Source organism: Sinocyclocheilus anshuiensis, unplaced genomic scaffold (assembly GCF_001515605.1).
Source record: "Sinocyclocheilus anshuiensis isolate Anshui unplaced genomic scaffold, SAMN03320099.WGS_v1.1 scaffold150, whole genome shotgun sequence".
Lineage (NCBI taxonomy): Eukaryota > Metazoa > Chordata > Actinopteri > Cypriniformes > Cyprinidae > Sinocyclocheilus > Sinocyclocheilus anshuiensis.
In genome coordinates this window covers 493,695-508,099 of record NW_015546025.1, presented here as the reverse complement: position 1 = coordinate 508,099, position 14,405 = coordinate 493,695, and the positions used below count along the sequence as shown (strand labels likewise).

At 38.3% G+C, this 14,405-nt stretch overlaps 2 protein-coding genes across 2 annotated transcripts in view; both read right to left on the bottom strand.

Moving 5' to 3' along the window:
• LOC107698654 (sperm-associated antigen 1A-like) overlaps positions 1-12,195 on the bottom strand; it is a 15,743-nt gene extending 3,548 nt beyond the window's left edge. Inside the window, exons 1-7 of the mRNA XM_016499726.1 lie at positions 11,717-12,195; positions 10,150-10,249; positions 8,832-8,984; positions 7,846-8,000; positions 5,984-6,125; positions 4,964-5,090; positions 4,208-4,334 (exon numbers count right to left, since the gene is read on the bottom strand). Coding sequence (XP_016355212.1) covers positions 4,208-4,334; positions 4,964-5,090; positions 5,984-6,125; positions 7,846-8,000; positions 8,832-8,984; positions 10,150-10,249; positions 11,717-12,080 — 1,168 coding nt within the window. The 5' untranslated portion in view covers positions 12,081-12,195. The remainder of the gene's footprint in view (positions 1-4,207; positions 4,335-4,963; positions 5,091-5,983; positions 6,126-7,845; positions 8,001-8,831; positions 8,985-10,149; positions 10,250-11,716) is intronic.
• A 1,836-nt stretch (positions 12,196-14,031) lies between these two features.
• Positions 14,032-14,405, bottom strand: part of LOC107698637 (DNA-directed RNA polymerases I, II, and III subunit RPABC4-like) — a 2,204-nt gene continuing 1,830 nt past the window's right edge. The window contains exon 5 of the mRNA XM_016499695.1: positions 14,032-14,171. Coding sequence (XP_016355181.1) covers positions 14,149-14,171 — 23 coding nt within the window. The 3' untranslated portion in view covers positions 14,032-14,148. The remainder of the gene's footprint in view (positions 14,172-14,405) is intronic.

The window sequence follows — 14,405 nt, the reverse complement described above, 5'->3', positions numbered from 1 at the left end:
ATTCGTTTGGAGCCCGAGTCTGCGCAGTAGAGATTCGTTTGGAGGCTGAGTCTGCGCAGTAGAGATGTAGAGATTCATTTGGAGCCAGAGTCTGTGCAGTAGATATTCGTTTGGAGCCCGAGTCTGCGCAGTAGAGATTTGTTTGGAGCCAGAGTCTGCGCAGTAGAGATTTGTTTGGAGCCAGAGTCTGCGCAGTAGAGATTTGTTTGGAGCCAGAGTCTGCGCAGTAGAGATTTGTTTGGAGCCAGAGTCTGCGCAGTAGAGATTTGTTTGGAGCCAGAGTCTGCGCAGTAGTGTCGTGAGGTGGAGCCACGGTATCAAACTCCCGCCCAAACTCCCGCAGGCCCAATCAACCATAACGACACGCCCCGTTTTTATAGCATCAAATTACTAGCTAAAATCAAACTTATCACTAAAACGAACAATTTAACATATATCAGCGTTATAAAACAACTACCTTAAATGACCAAAACCATCTTTCGGAAAATTGTATTGGAAGCGTAATTTATTTTTTTAATTTGACTTTAGTCCCATTCGTTTACATGGAGAGGGCGGGGTTTATGACCTGTACTGCAGCCAGCCACCAGGGGGCGATCAAAGAGCCCGCAGCTTCACTTTTCAGGACGTGTGAGGCACACCTGGTCTCATCCTTACACCAGTAGGTGGCAGTGAGTCAGTGAATCATTCACTCAACTGATTCGTTCAGAACACTGATTCATTTAGTAACGCCACCGCTGTGTGTTGCTTGGAGACGAACCGCGGATGGTTTTGCTGGCGAAACAGCAATGTAAGAGGCAATATTGTATGTAATGTAACATGTAAATTACTCAGTATTAACTTTTTGTTTATTGAACTGTTGTGCAACAGTGATATTGAATAAACAAATATGTAGGCAAAACTGAATAAATGTTGCACCGTAGCAATGACGAGCAACAGCGGCTTCTATTTTGTGATGGTTTCTATTTCTATTTCTGCGACATCGCGGCTGACAGCTCATTGATTATCTCAGATACGTTTTTTTTTTGTACAATACTAACATAGTTTAATTTGAGTTTGAATATCATTTTGTATGACTTTGAAGGTAGGGTAGGTGATTTCAGAGAGGCTAGCAATAGCAATCTAGCTTTGTTACCAAGTGGGCTACTTTAACACTCTTGCCGCGGGTTGTTTTTCATGTCCGCGGGTTGAAGCGACCCCAATAACATGATATTTAGCCCCTGGAATCTGAATTTTACCAGGGGAAACTTAACACGTGAATTTTACCCCCTGGAACACGATTGGGCTAGTTGTGAGTAGCAATTGGGTGGGATTTGTTGTGAAAACCTGGCAACCCATGCTTTGAAATCATAAGAACCCACCCTCCCTGCAAATCACTCTCCAAAGCCACGCCCCCTCCAGAACACATGACCGCGCACAGGCAGAGCAGAGGCTAACCAGCGACACGATGAGAGACGGCGTTGGTGGAGGATTGAATGCAACGCTGTCAGATTACCTCATGTCTCATTCACCGGTGAGAAAACATTACAGTACAAAGTGCAGAATATTACAATAATAATGCCTTCCATTCTTGCTTGGTCTGCAATAGGTTGTTTGCAATCACGTGATTCTGATGACTTGCGAAATTCAGATGGAGGGCAGGAAGTGAAAAGCAGAATGGATGAGATGGAGGAAAGTCCATACTGTACTGGTTTAGACACTATTACAAGAGAAAGGTGTAAACTGAAAATCACAACATATTGGACGTGATCCTAATGTTATGAAGAGGAGGGATTTGTCAACTAAATTGAAATACTTGCCTGCCATCGAGGCGGTGGATATAGGCTAAGCAACTAACCCTGATTGCAAACAAGCTATTTCGAAAGTGAATCCCGCATTTATATGAGAGATGCGGGATATATGCAGTGTTGGGGAGTAACTAGTTACATGTAACGGCATTACGTAATTTAATTACAAAATAAATGTAACTGTAATCAGTTACAGTTACTGAGAACAAATGTGTAATTAAATTACAGTTACTTATGAAAATGTTAAAGATTACAAAGGGAGTTACATCTGAATATTTTCACCCACATACCCACATACAGATTTAATTGATTTATTTCCCAAATTGCATTGACTGCTCTAAAATATGAGACAGGAGTTTAGGACACAGAACAGGACACATTTATATGAGAACTGTTTTATTTCTTATTTGGGTTTTTGTATATGCTTTTTTTTTTTACTGTTAGATGCCTGTGTTTCCTGTCATAGCTATGCAAAGATTTGATTTCAAAAACAGTATCATAGCTATTCTATTTCTTGTTATGGTTTTAAATCTGTATTTAACCTCAGAACTATCTCAAAGTAAAAACAGGTGCTTTTGTGGTGGATGTGCTTTAAAAATAAATTTAATTGAATCTTAATTCAAGTGATGAAGGATTCTGAAAGTCTGACTTTATTCACTGTAAGGTTAACCCTGCCTGCTTTAAATGTTTCAAAATTTCAAATTCAAAATCATTAACATTTGAAAACATTCGCCAGAAATTTAGATCAAATGTAATCAGTTACATTACTTTAATAAAGTAAGTGTGGTGAACTGAAGAGGAGAAGCACCATCATGGAGCTGGGAATCTGAAGGGTCTGAAGAGATTCTGGATGGAGAAATTGTCTCTGATCTCTTGTCAGGTGCTCTCTAACCTCATCAGGCATTATAGGAGAAAATTTAGAGCTGTTAAACTGGCAAATGGAGGTTTCAAAAAGTATTGAATAAAAGGGTGCTGTTAATTGTGGCCAATGTGTATTAGAGAAAAACATTTATTTCATAATGATATTTCCCCCCATTTTAAATTCTTATTATCCAATGAAAGTTTAGGTTTTTGTGAATTTTTTAAATAAAAGATCAAAAGGGTTAACAATGCAGATTAATTTTCACAGCCTTCTTTGATCATATTTACCGTGCCGTTCGTTAGGTGCCGATATTGTTGGCCATGACTGTATGTCACTTCTGAAACTTTGCTGCATGTTCAGGGTATGTGGCCGCTGGTCCTGTTAGCAGCACGTAAAACAAAACTTTTATTCAAATTCTGAATTGATTATAGCCTAGAAAGTGAGCTAATAGCGCTTCCATATAATCACTAAAAAGCTGTCACTCACTTGTAGTAGCGTTTAGCATTGAGTGAATTCTGTCTCATGCTGAATGCGTGAGAGTTGGCAGACCTGTATCTATTTATACATTTCTTATCTTAATATCTTAATATATTATAATATCTTATATTAACCATTTGCACACACGAGCATTATCCGACTCGGCTCCTCCCGACCGCAGACGCAGGTTTACAAGCCACTTTTTCTTGTGTTTTCAGTCAATTTCTTGCCTTTTCCCCTCTTATGAACAACAACATTTCCGTACACATTAAAAGTTCATTGTGGTTTCTCGGTTTGAGCATCCATAAACAACGCAAAACATAGGCATTTTGAGTTTCTGCTAGCGAGTCCTATATAGAAAAATCACTTCCTGCCCTCCAGCTGCATTTCAGCACAGCAATGACGTCATGTGCAAAGAACGCGCTGATGAAGTATCATGTCTGTGCGAACAGGGTGCGCAGAGGTTTGCAAATACATATACCATATGATTGGACGAACATTTTATGCTCCTACACCTTCCACAGACCATATAAATACATTTAGAGCACTTAACTTAGTGATGGCAATCGGGATGAAAGATGGGAGACTTTCAAACAGCGTAACAAAAAAATGTTTTTGAACCAAATCGCCTACCCTGCCTTCAATAGCCATAATACAAGCGACAATGGATAATTTAAATTGGGCCTGGAGGAGTTTGATACCGTGGCTCCACCTCATGATCACAGACGAGGAGACTTGAGCTCCAAATGACGTCGTCGGCGCAAGACGACAGCAGCCATACCTAGGAAATTTTGGCTTGACTTTTCTAAAGTGAAAGGAAGTAGAGACAATGCACTGAGCGTTACAGCAATCAAATGGCCTCTGTAGCACTTCCGGGGCACTCAGTGTCCAAATTCACTCACTGGTTTCATTCACTCATTCAGAGTAGACTATATTAGGGATTTCGGATACAGCCAGACAAATTTCTTGTCGGTGGAATCTTATCACATCCCAACCGGTTAGAACACAAACCGGTTGCCTACATAGTCTGAACTGTGCTAGTTTCTCGTCTCTCCCTATGTGTTCTTTGGCAGTGAGAATTTACCTTGAGAATTAGCCAGCAGACTTTCTCTTAGCAGTCTAGTGACCATCTCCAGCTCCTGCTCGGCTTCCAGCACGTTTGGATCCAACTGCAGTACTTCCTGTAAATCAGTGCTGGCTGACAGGTAGTCCTGTGGGAGAACATACAGACGGACCATCGAAACTCTGCCTTACTGCACTGAATTCAACAGTGAGCTTGACTTTATATGCACACACAATCCTTACTCACAATGTTTTAAATATGTGACCTTGGACCACAAAAGCAGTCTTAAGGAAGTCTGGGAAGTCGTGGCCTAATGGTTAGAGAGTCGGACTCATAACCCAAAGGTTGTGGGTTCGAGTCTCGTACCGGCAGGGATTGTATTCTTTTATGTCAAAAATCATTAGGATATTAAGTAAAGATCATGTTCCATGAAGATATTTTGTAAATGTCCTACTCTAAATATATTAAAACGTAATTTTTGTATTACGCCTTTAAAGTTGTGGACAACTTTAAAGGCGATTTTCTCAGTATTTTGATTTTTTGCACCCTCAGATTCCAGATTTTCAATAGTTGTATCTCGACCAAATATTGTCCTATCCTAACAAACCTTATATCAATGGAAAGCTTATTTATTCAGCTTTCAGATGATGTATCAATCTCAATTTCGAAAAATGTACCTTTATGACTGGTTCTGTGGTCCAGGGTCACATATAACATGAAGCACACATGCTTTCTTGTGACTATAAAAGGCATAATATCTGATGACAAAATACAAACCTTCAAGCCTTTATGTGCCAGTGCTCGTCTGTAAAATGCTTTCTTATTGTTTGGCTCGATCTGGAGTGCAGAATCACAGTCCCGTTTGGCTTCTGCGAAACCTTCCAGCTTGAGATAGCACAGCGCTCTGGAAAACACAGCAGACAGTTCTCATTCAGACTCTCCTCCGGCGTGTTATGCTGGAGTTGTCAGAGCTAACTGCTGACTGTCTGAGCAGCTCCAGTCTCAGCATTTTCTAGAAGGCTCCATCAAATGAGAGATGGTTCAGGTCATTGCTACTTTGTAAGTATTTAGAGTGAACTGCACCAAACTGCGGCTGTGTCCAGAACAGAATACTAGTGCACTGCTTGCTTCATACTGCACAGTGTATACTACATTATGCATATACAGTATGCATTATGCAACATTTCAAACAGCAGTATGCTACAGTTGTCACGTTTAATTCAGTGGTGTACAGGATTTTAGTAATGAAAGATTTAGCTTGCAATTTTAATTAAATTCATCAGTATAATATACAACAAACAATATATTTGATGTTTTACATACATTTTTATAGATATATATCCAAATAGTTTGAGTGTGTAGCGTGACCAACTTGATTACACGCTTCCATGGGAGCAGGTAGTTCATCTAGCCTGATTTTTTTGTTGCAGTCCTCTGATTGGTTGAGACTTCTTTGCAGAATCATGGGTAATGCAGTTTTTCACAATGAATTTGTATTCTGCTGTTTAACTCGATTATTTTAAAAGGAAGTTGAAATGATGCAAACTGGTGGCTTTAACTAAAGCATTTACCGTTGATTAACAGCCTTGTAGCTCACAGTAGGTCTGTATTTAACAGTTTAAATGTTAATGTAAAAAAACTATTTTCATTATAGAGAAAATGAATGGGATGTTTAGTTTCAGAGCCCGACTGTTGTAGGAGTAATATGGTAGTGTGCTATTCCAAGCACAGCCTGTGTTTCGGCTGATAATAACAGTTGCAAAGTGTTTTAAATAGCAGCATGTAGGACAGCTTTACCTGTTGGTGTAGATGGCACATTCGTTAGGTTTGATGGCCAGACACTCGCTGTATTTGTCCGCAGCACCTTGAAACTGTCCGCTCTTCACCAGGTCACTTCCTTCTTGTTTCATCTGTGTGAATCGAGCCTCTGCTTTTCTGGCTGTGAAGAAAGTAGATTACAGTAGAATTACTCTTCTGAATACTTCTAAAAGACCCCGTCTCTTCCCTAAATTATAGCTATCCACTCTAAAAGAGTGCATGTCACAAAACACATCAGCAACATGTCTGGGTCATAATTCTCAAAATCACAAAAACAAATAAAAATTTCGTTATATTTAAGCACATTTGCCTCCCAAATTCTCATTGTTGTAGTACAACAACAACAAAAACATTTTAATAATGTACAAAATAAATAAATAAATAAATCACATATGACACAACAAATTAGCTTATTTTTTTCTTTATGCAAAATGTAATTTCCCGTGTTATTGTAGTATAATTTATATACTATTTTGAATTAGCTTTTATTTTTATATTTTCAGTTTTCATTTGTTTTTTTTTAAATGTTTTTTTTCCAAAGGTAATTTTGCTATGTGCTTTTGTCTCATTCATTTATTTATTTATTAAATATAACTTCAAATTAGCTTTAATTTATTTTTAAATCATTTGTAGTTTTAGTAATTTTAGTTAGCTAACTTTTTAGCTAACTTATTTCAGTTAGTTGCCAAGACAAACATTTCAGAATTTGTATTAAATATTAAAGTCCCCATGAAATCAAAATGAAAGTTTTTTGGGTGTTAGTATCAATATTTTCAGTTAAAATGACGTCAACACAGAGTAACGCTGCGTGTTTCTAAGCATTTCAGGGGACCTTTAAGTTGTATGAAGTATTACATATTTAAATATTAATTTGTATTCAGTTTTTCATTTAATATTTATAATTAATTTTATTAGTTTTATTTCAATTACTGATTTTTTAAAAATAGTTTTAGTTAACAATAACAACAGTGGTAATTCCTGATATTTTTCTATTGATTTTGGGGTGAAATGAGACCTGGTCACGTTACTCAAAAGCGGCACACTTCACTACTTGTGTCAGTGTGCTTGGCAAGTTTACAGTGGCTCGTCTCAGTTGCAGTAAAGGCAGCGAGTGCAGCAGGAATAACACAACATACACCCATTGCTATGACTTCATCTGGCTCAAAGTACAGCAGAGCAAAGGTTGTCCCATTGTTAATGTGATCGGGTGCTGATGTGTGCCGTGTGATCATGTGGGTCTTCCTTTCTCAGGTCAGAATGAAACCGGAGCCGTCTGGTTTGGAAAGAAAGGGAGAAAACATGACAGAATAACTCGGTGGATATCGCATTTTGCGTAAAATTAAAAATGGACTTTTCAATACCGACCATACACAATACTGATTTTGGCGGAAACTCAATAAAAAAAAAAAAAGGTTTATAATTTTTTGATATTTTGGAACCAAACTCTTCTTTTTTTTGTACATTTAGTATGCATTTAGGTACAAAAGTCATTGATGAATCATTGCTGAATCATGAATTCATGAATGAGACCCACTTTTATTGACCTTGTAAATATGCAAATAAGATATATGTTCAAAGACAGACCTTTAACCCTTTCAGGTGTGAATGGCACAGAATTATACTGAATTTGTTTATAGAATGCTAATGGAGATAACTATTGAGAAACTATTTTAAACTATACTAACCATCTACACTTATTATGTGCTTTACTAATTCTATTGCTATACATCGCTATTACTATTGCTCATACTTGAGAACAAAACTGTTCTCTTCTGTCTGGTAACTGTTCTCTTGTGCGGCGGGTTTTGGTTCAGTGGCGACGCGATGCGGTGTTAACTCACCCTTCTCCTGCTCGGCTCTGGCTGCGCGGGCCTGCAGAATCTCTGCGCTGGGCTCATCTTTACGGTGCTGCTGGGCGGAGAGCGGAACCATTGGAATCTCTGGCAGCTTCTCTCGCCAGTCAGGACCGTCCTGCTCGATCAGCATTTTAGTGATTCTGAGATCATATCACAAACACAGTCAGACAGAACAGATGACATAACTGTAATGTGAATAAACAAACAGATTCTGGTCCCTGATGACTTCCATAGTATTTTTTTCCCCATATAATGGAAGTCAATGGGGACCGAAACCAAAATTCTTCCAAATATCTTCGTGTGTGTTCAGAAGAAGAAAGAAAGTCATACAGGTTTGGAACAACATGAGGGTGAGTAATAATGACAGAATTTTCATTTTTGGGTGAACTAACCCTGTAAGTACTTTGCTCTTGTTTTCCAGTAGAAAAAAATATAAAAGTCCTTGAAATGAGATCAATTTACTTGAGGAAGAAAAATGTGCAGACCATTTTTTCTCAGACAATACATCTTTTGTCAACCTTTTTTTTTCAATTTACAATTAAAACAAGACTGTAAGAACAAAATGTGTAGACAACGGAAAAAAAGTACTGGTAACTTTTTGCCATTATCTATTAAGTTTACTGACATTTCATTTAACCCTAAAACACAATGCAATGTGTAATTCAAAATATGGTTAAAGCACCTGTGAAAAATCAATACAGAAAATTCCTTTGTATTAACAGTACACTTGGCCATATTTTTTAGACTTTCCGAAGTGGAAAAACTACCAATGTTATAAGAAGTGTAAATATCAAAATCTATTGTCTGAAAACAAGTCTCATCATCTTATGTAATTTGTCTTCTTAGGAAATGACCCTTGTTTGTTTAGGTTTTTATTTTGCAGGATATTGACAATAATAAGGAGTGTTTTTAGAAAGCTACATTTGTAAACATATTAAAATACTCAGAAAATGTCATCATGTGGATTGTACCTGTGCACACTGTCTTGAGCCGCCTGCACGCTGTTGTCTATCTGCAGGACTGTCTTGTAATCAGCGTAGGCCTTCCTGTAGCGCTCCAGAGTCTCATACGCCATCGCCCGCCGGAGGAGGGGCTTCAGCGAGAAGGGGCGGAGCTCCAGAGACCTATAAATAAACAGAGGATCAGGATCTTTCTCTGATCCTGTGCCCTACAATGAACTCTCTAAATCTACATAGGAAGCCATTCATAAAGCTGCATGTGTTGGAGTCTTTCAAAATATACCCATTTTGTATAATATACCTAAAGCTCGCATCATTTTCCTGTCTTTCCTCTATAGCAGTGTTTCTCAACCAGGGGTCCGTGGACCCCTAGTGGTCCTTGACGTAAGGCCAGGGGGTCCATATAAAGTATGATTTTTTGTATATTTTGACATGACGTGTTCCCATGAAAGAAAAGTCCAATATAGCTGATGATATGGCCAAATACTGGACAAGTCAGCTAACTTGAATTATACTTGACTGCATTTGGTCCTCACAAAGACACAAATGATACATAGATGAGTCAATGTTGGTCTGGGTGTCCTTGAGGATGGTTCTGAATTGGACTGGGGTCCGTTACGCCAAAAGGTTGAGATTCACTCCTCTATAGGATTAAAGAATGGATGCATCCAAACAAGACAGCGGAAAGTACAGTATGATTACAAGACTCAATGACATTTTATTATTTCCCTCCAAAGGAGCAGAACATGGTAACAGCCTGCCGAGGATCTTAGTCACGGTTAACCAGTCTGCTGGTAAAGCTTCTTACAGTGCAACTAACTGCATTGGGTGTTAATCTTTCTGAGACGCACTTATTACCTCACACGTAAATCCAAGCTAAACGCAGCACTGTGGCTTTCGTTATTCTGTGAAAGTCTTGAGTCAATTTTGTTCTGGGGGTCCTTGAGGATGGTTCTGAATTGGACTGGGGTCCGGTAAGCCAAAAGGTTGAGATTCACTCCTCTATAGGATTAAAGAATGGATGCGTCCAAACAAGACAGCGGAAAGTACAGTATGATTACAAGACTCAATGACATTTTATTATTTCCCTCCAAAGGAGCAGAACATGGTAACAGCCTGCCGAGGATCTTAGTCACGGTTAACCAGTCTGCTGGTAAAGCTTCTTACAGTGCAACTAACTGCATTGGATGTTAATCTTTCTGAGACGCACTTATTACCTCACACGTAAATCCAAGCTAAACGCAGCACTGTGGCTCTCGTTATTCTGTGAAAGTCTGGTCATTGAGAGATTGGCAGCTGAACAGAGCGAGTATGTAAATGTGTGGTTAACCTGGTGCAGTCCTGAATGCAGTCTGCGCTGTTTCCATCTTTGAGGTAGCAAGCAGCTCTATTGGAGTACAGAATACAAAGATCCTCTGGGCTGTCGATACCTGCAAATACAAGCACAGCACTGAAAATAGACTCAGAAAGCAGCTTTAGATCTGCATGGATACAAGTGGGAGGAAGGGTTCAGTGTTAAGGCAGCCATTTATGCTGGAATACATTTCGTGTAGTCACCTGATATCATGTTACAAACCCAACTAGTCATAGAGTAAACACTCTGGGGAAGCTGAGCTTAGAAAGACGGTGCATCCCTGCTTTCAAAAGGCCCATTACGTAACTTTAGTGGACACGCCCACAATGCACAGTTGCGGAAGTGTCAGTCTTGTGAAACGCGTTCACTTCTATTTCACAACAATGCAGCTTTAGTCCCCAAAATGCAGTGGCTTGATGAACAGCGGTTTAAGACCTTTTCCATGGGACATCTAGACAACAGAGCCTCTCTATGAACCGGTATCGGATTCCTTCCCCTGCATTACTCAACGCTGCTAAACAGGATCTACGCAATGTTTGCGCAAAAGATGCTTTTGTGATTCACACTACAACACGATTCATTGAAATGTGCTGGTTCATTTGGAAACACCCAGTCACCAAAAACTGTTAAACATACTATTCATGCAGACATATAATATAGATAAATACTTGTACCCCACCAGAGTCATTGAAAGATGTTGGATAATTTGAAAAATACAGTACTTTTAAGTCAGTATGCTATAAAAAAAGTATCAAAATATTGTCACCTTGCCAACAATGCCACTTTGCTGAAACCAAAATCTGTTAAATATATTATATTATTAACATCATTTCAATATACTTCAGCACAAAATACTTGTATCCCGCCAAAATCATTTAAAACCAACTGCTTTTAAGTCAGTATACTATAAAAACAACCACAGCTATGCCAAAATGACCAACTTACCAAAAATACCATCTTGGTAATACCAAAATCTGTTAAATATACTATTTTAACACAGGCATCATATATGAATTCAAGTTACTTTAACACAGAATACTTGTTACCCAACCAGAATGATTGAAACATGTTGATTCATTTGAAATATACTATAAATAGTGGGAAAATAGATACTATAAAATACCACCTTGCCAAAAATGGCATTGTGGTGACACCAAAAATGGTTAAATATACTATTTTAGCATACACGTATAATATATTATTTTGAGGTTAATACTTGTACCCCACCTGAATCGTTGAAATATGCTGGTTAACTAAAACATAAATTGATATAATATGCCAAAAATGCCATTTTGGTGACACCCAAAATCTGTCAAATATACTATTTCAAGATAATTAAACACAAAATACTTGTATCCCACCAGAATCATTAAAAAACAGTACTTTTATGTCAGTAAACTAGAAAAACAATGATCACCTTGCCAAAATAGCCACCTTACCAAAGATGTCTAATCTTGGTAAAACCAAAGACTGTTATATCTACTGCTTCAACACAAACATAATGTATGATTTTGACAATAAGTACAGAATAGTTGTACTCTACCAGCTTCTATACATCCGTCAATGGCCTGTGTGTATTTCTCCAGCGCGTCCCCAAACTGTCCATTTTTGAACAACATATTGCCCTCATTTTTGAGCCTGGCCAGTGGAGGAGGAAGGGCCCCACACGGGGCGTCCAGATTACAGCTCGCCCCAGCAGTGCCACTGTGTGCCGGACCAGAGCCCTGAGGCTCATCCTGGCTCTTGCCGGCTGGAAGGGTACCATTCACTGCCGAGCTCTTCCCTTGGACATCCTTTGAGTTGGCTGTGTTGTTTCCATGGCTCCTCTTGTACCCCGGGGTCCCAGGTTGAGAGTGCGGGCCCCCTCCCTCTCCGTGACCGGGGCCCTTCTTTTGTGAATTCCCCATGGCTGCCCTCAGTCCCTACCAAAGTACAGCGAGCTCCCGTCCTCACACTCATACACTCATACACCCTCTTCCTGTTCCCTGCGCAGACTGTGAGGCTCAGCCAGAAGTGGGAGGACACGCCTCCTGCGGGACACTCTGAGCTGTGACATCACGCGGGGGGAGGGGCTGCGGAGCTGCTGCAGAGTGGGGGTGGTTTACTGTGAAACAGCAGCCAGGGGACTTCAAACGTCTCTGCTGGATTTCATTGTGCGCAAAATCAGCTGCAGAGCCCTTCAGCTGACACTGCTCAGCATCTCTGTGCTCTAAGCAAAATAAAGCTCACACAGTACCGCACAAAAGTTTGGAATAATTAGAATGTTTTAATGTTCTGGAAAGAAGTCTCTTATACTCACCAAGGCTACATTTATTTGAAAAAAAAAAAAAAACTTTAAAATAATGAATAAACAATTTAAAATACCATTAAAAAAAACGTACAAGTAGTAATATTGAGAAAAAAATGTTACAATTGAAAATAAATGGTTTCTATTTGAATATATTGTCATCAAAGCTGAATTTTCAGCATCATTACTCCAGTCTTCAGAGTCACATGATTCTTCAGAAATCAGTCTAATATGCTGATTTGCTGCTCTCTCTCTATACAATTTTTGCTGCTTGATATTTTTAGATTACTTTTTTTTTTTTCAGGATTCTTTGGTGAATAGAAAGTTAAAAGAAGAGCATTTATTTGAAATAGAAATCTTTTGTTGTCACTTTTGTTCAATTTAATGCATCCTTACGGAATAAAAAAAATATATATATACATTTTTTTTTTATCTTAGCCCATACTTTTGAATGGTGGTGTATCACAGTTTCCACATAAATATGAAGCAGCACAGCTGTTTTCAATATTGATACTACTAATCATAAATATTTCTTGGATCATCAAATCAGCATATTATACTGATTTCTGAAGATCATGCGACACTGAAGACTGGAGTAATGATGCTGAAAACATTTTAAAATATATTACAATAGCAAATGGTTATTTTAAATTGTAATATTTCACATTAGTGTTGTTACTGTATTTTCGATCACATAAATGCAGCCTTAGCAAGCATAAGAGACTTATGTATATAGAATAAAAAAAAAAAAATATATATATATATATATATATATACTGACCACTAGTGTGACTGTTCATTGAAAGAAACAGAAAATTGATTTTGTGTTATAATAGCACAAAACAACAGCAGTTATTCTGTTTAGCCATTTAAATTTTGGTTACAGCAACACATTTTGGCTAGTAAACATTTTCCAGACACACAGAGAACAAAGTTTTAGGATTCGGAAAAATTTATAACAAAGACATTTCTAGATCACTGTCCAAATGTTAGCAAAGCTGTGACAGTGATCATCTGCATTCATTCGTACAGATCGTCAGATGCTTTCGCATGCATTAAATCACAAGATGTTTGTTTTTTCCCCACAAATAACGCTGGATCACACGATAATCAGGTTTCACACAAACATGTAGAATCTACTATAAAACACTACAATGACACCAAATATTATTACATTGATTTTACTGTTGCTTGAGTGTGGTCGAAATCCAGTCACTTCAATAGGAATCCCTGTGATTGAGAATCTTGCATGAGGGCAAAAAATTTCCCCGCGCTGATTTCACAACAGAATCAGAAGCTGGTCACGTGAATTTGCTGTATTGACCCACAGAAAGCTGCTTGGTTTGAAAGTGATTTCTGCGTGAACTGTGCTTCATTATCACTGCACTATTAACAACAGACCTATTTTGCTAGTGAAATTTCGCTAATGATAACCTTCATCCATCCTAAACCCTACAAGAACAACTCGTTAAACATGCTTTGAGCAGGTTTACACCAAAGACCAAAAAAAATAAATAAAAAAAGTCACTTTATAATTCTAAACTGCAAATACAAGGAGAAAACACATTCACTCAAGAAGTTGTTTTGTAAATTGTATTTCACTCCGTTTTCATCCATTAGTGGTTACATGTATTTACACAGTCAAGAGATAAAAAAGCGCATTCTAACAGGAAAACTGCAGATGCATCTCATCGGGCATCAAATACAACCACTGGACACAAGAGTTAAGGGTAAACACAAAGAACACAGGAAGGGAGATATAATGACCACAAAATAAATCAAATCAAATTAAACTGTAAACAGGACTATAATGACTTAATGACTACAGCATGCATATCTGAATCAAGAAACCATGGCAAGAGCTTAATTTTTTAAAGGGGTCATATGATGCGATTTCAATTTTTCCTTTCTCTTTGGAGTGTTACAAGCTCTTGGTGCATAAAGA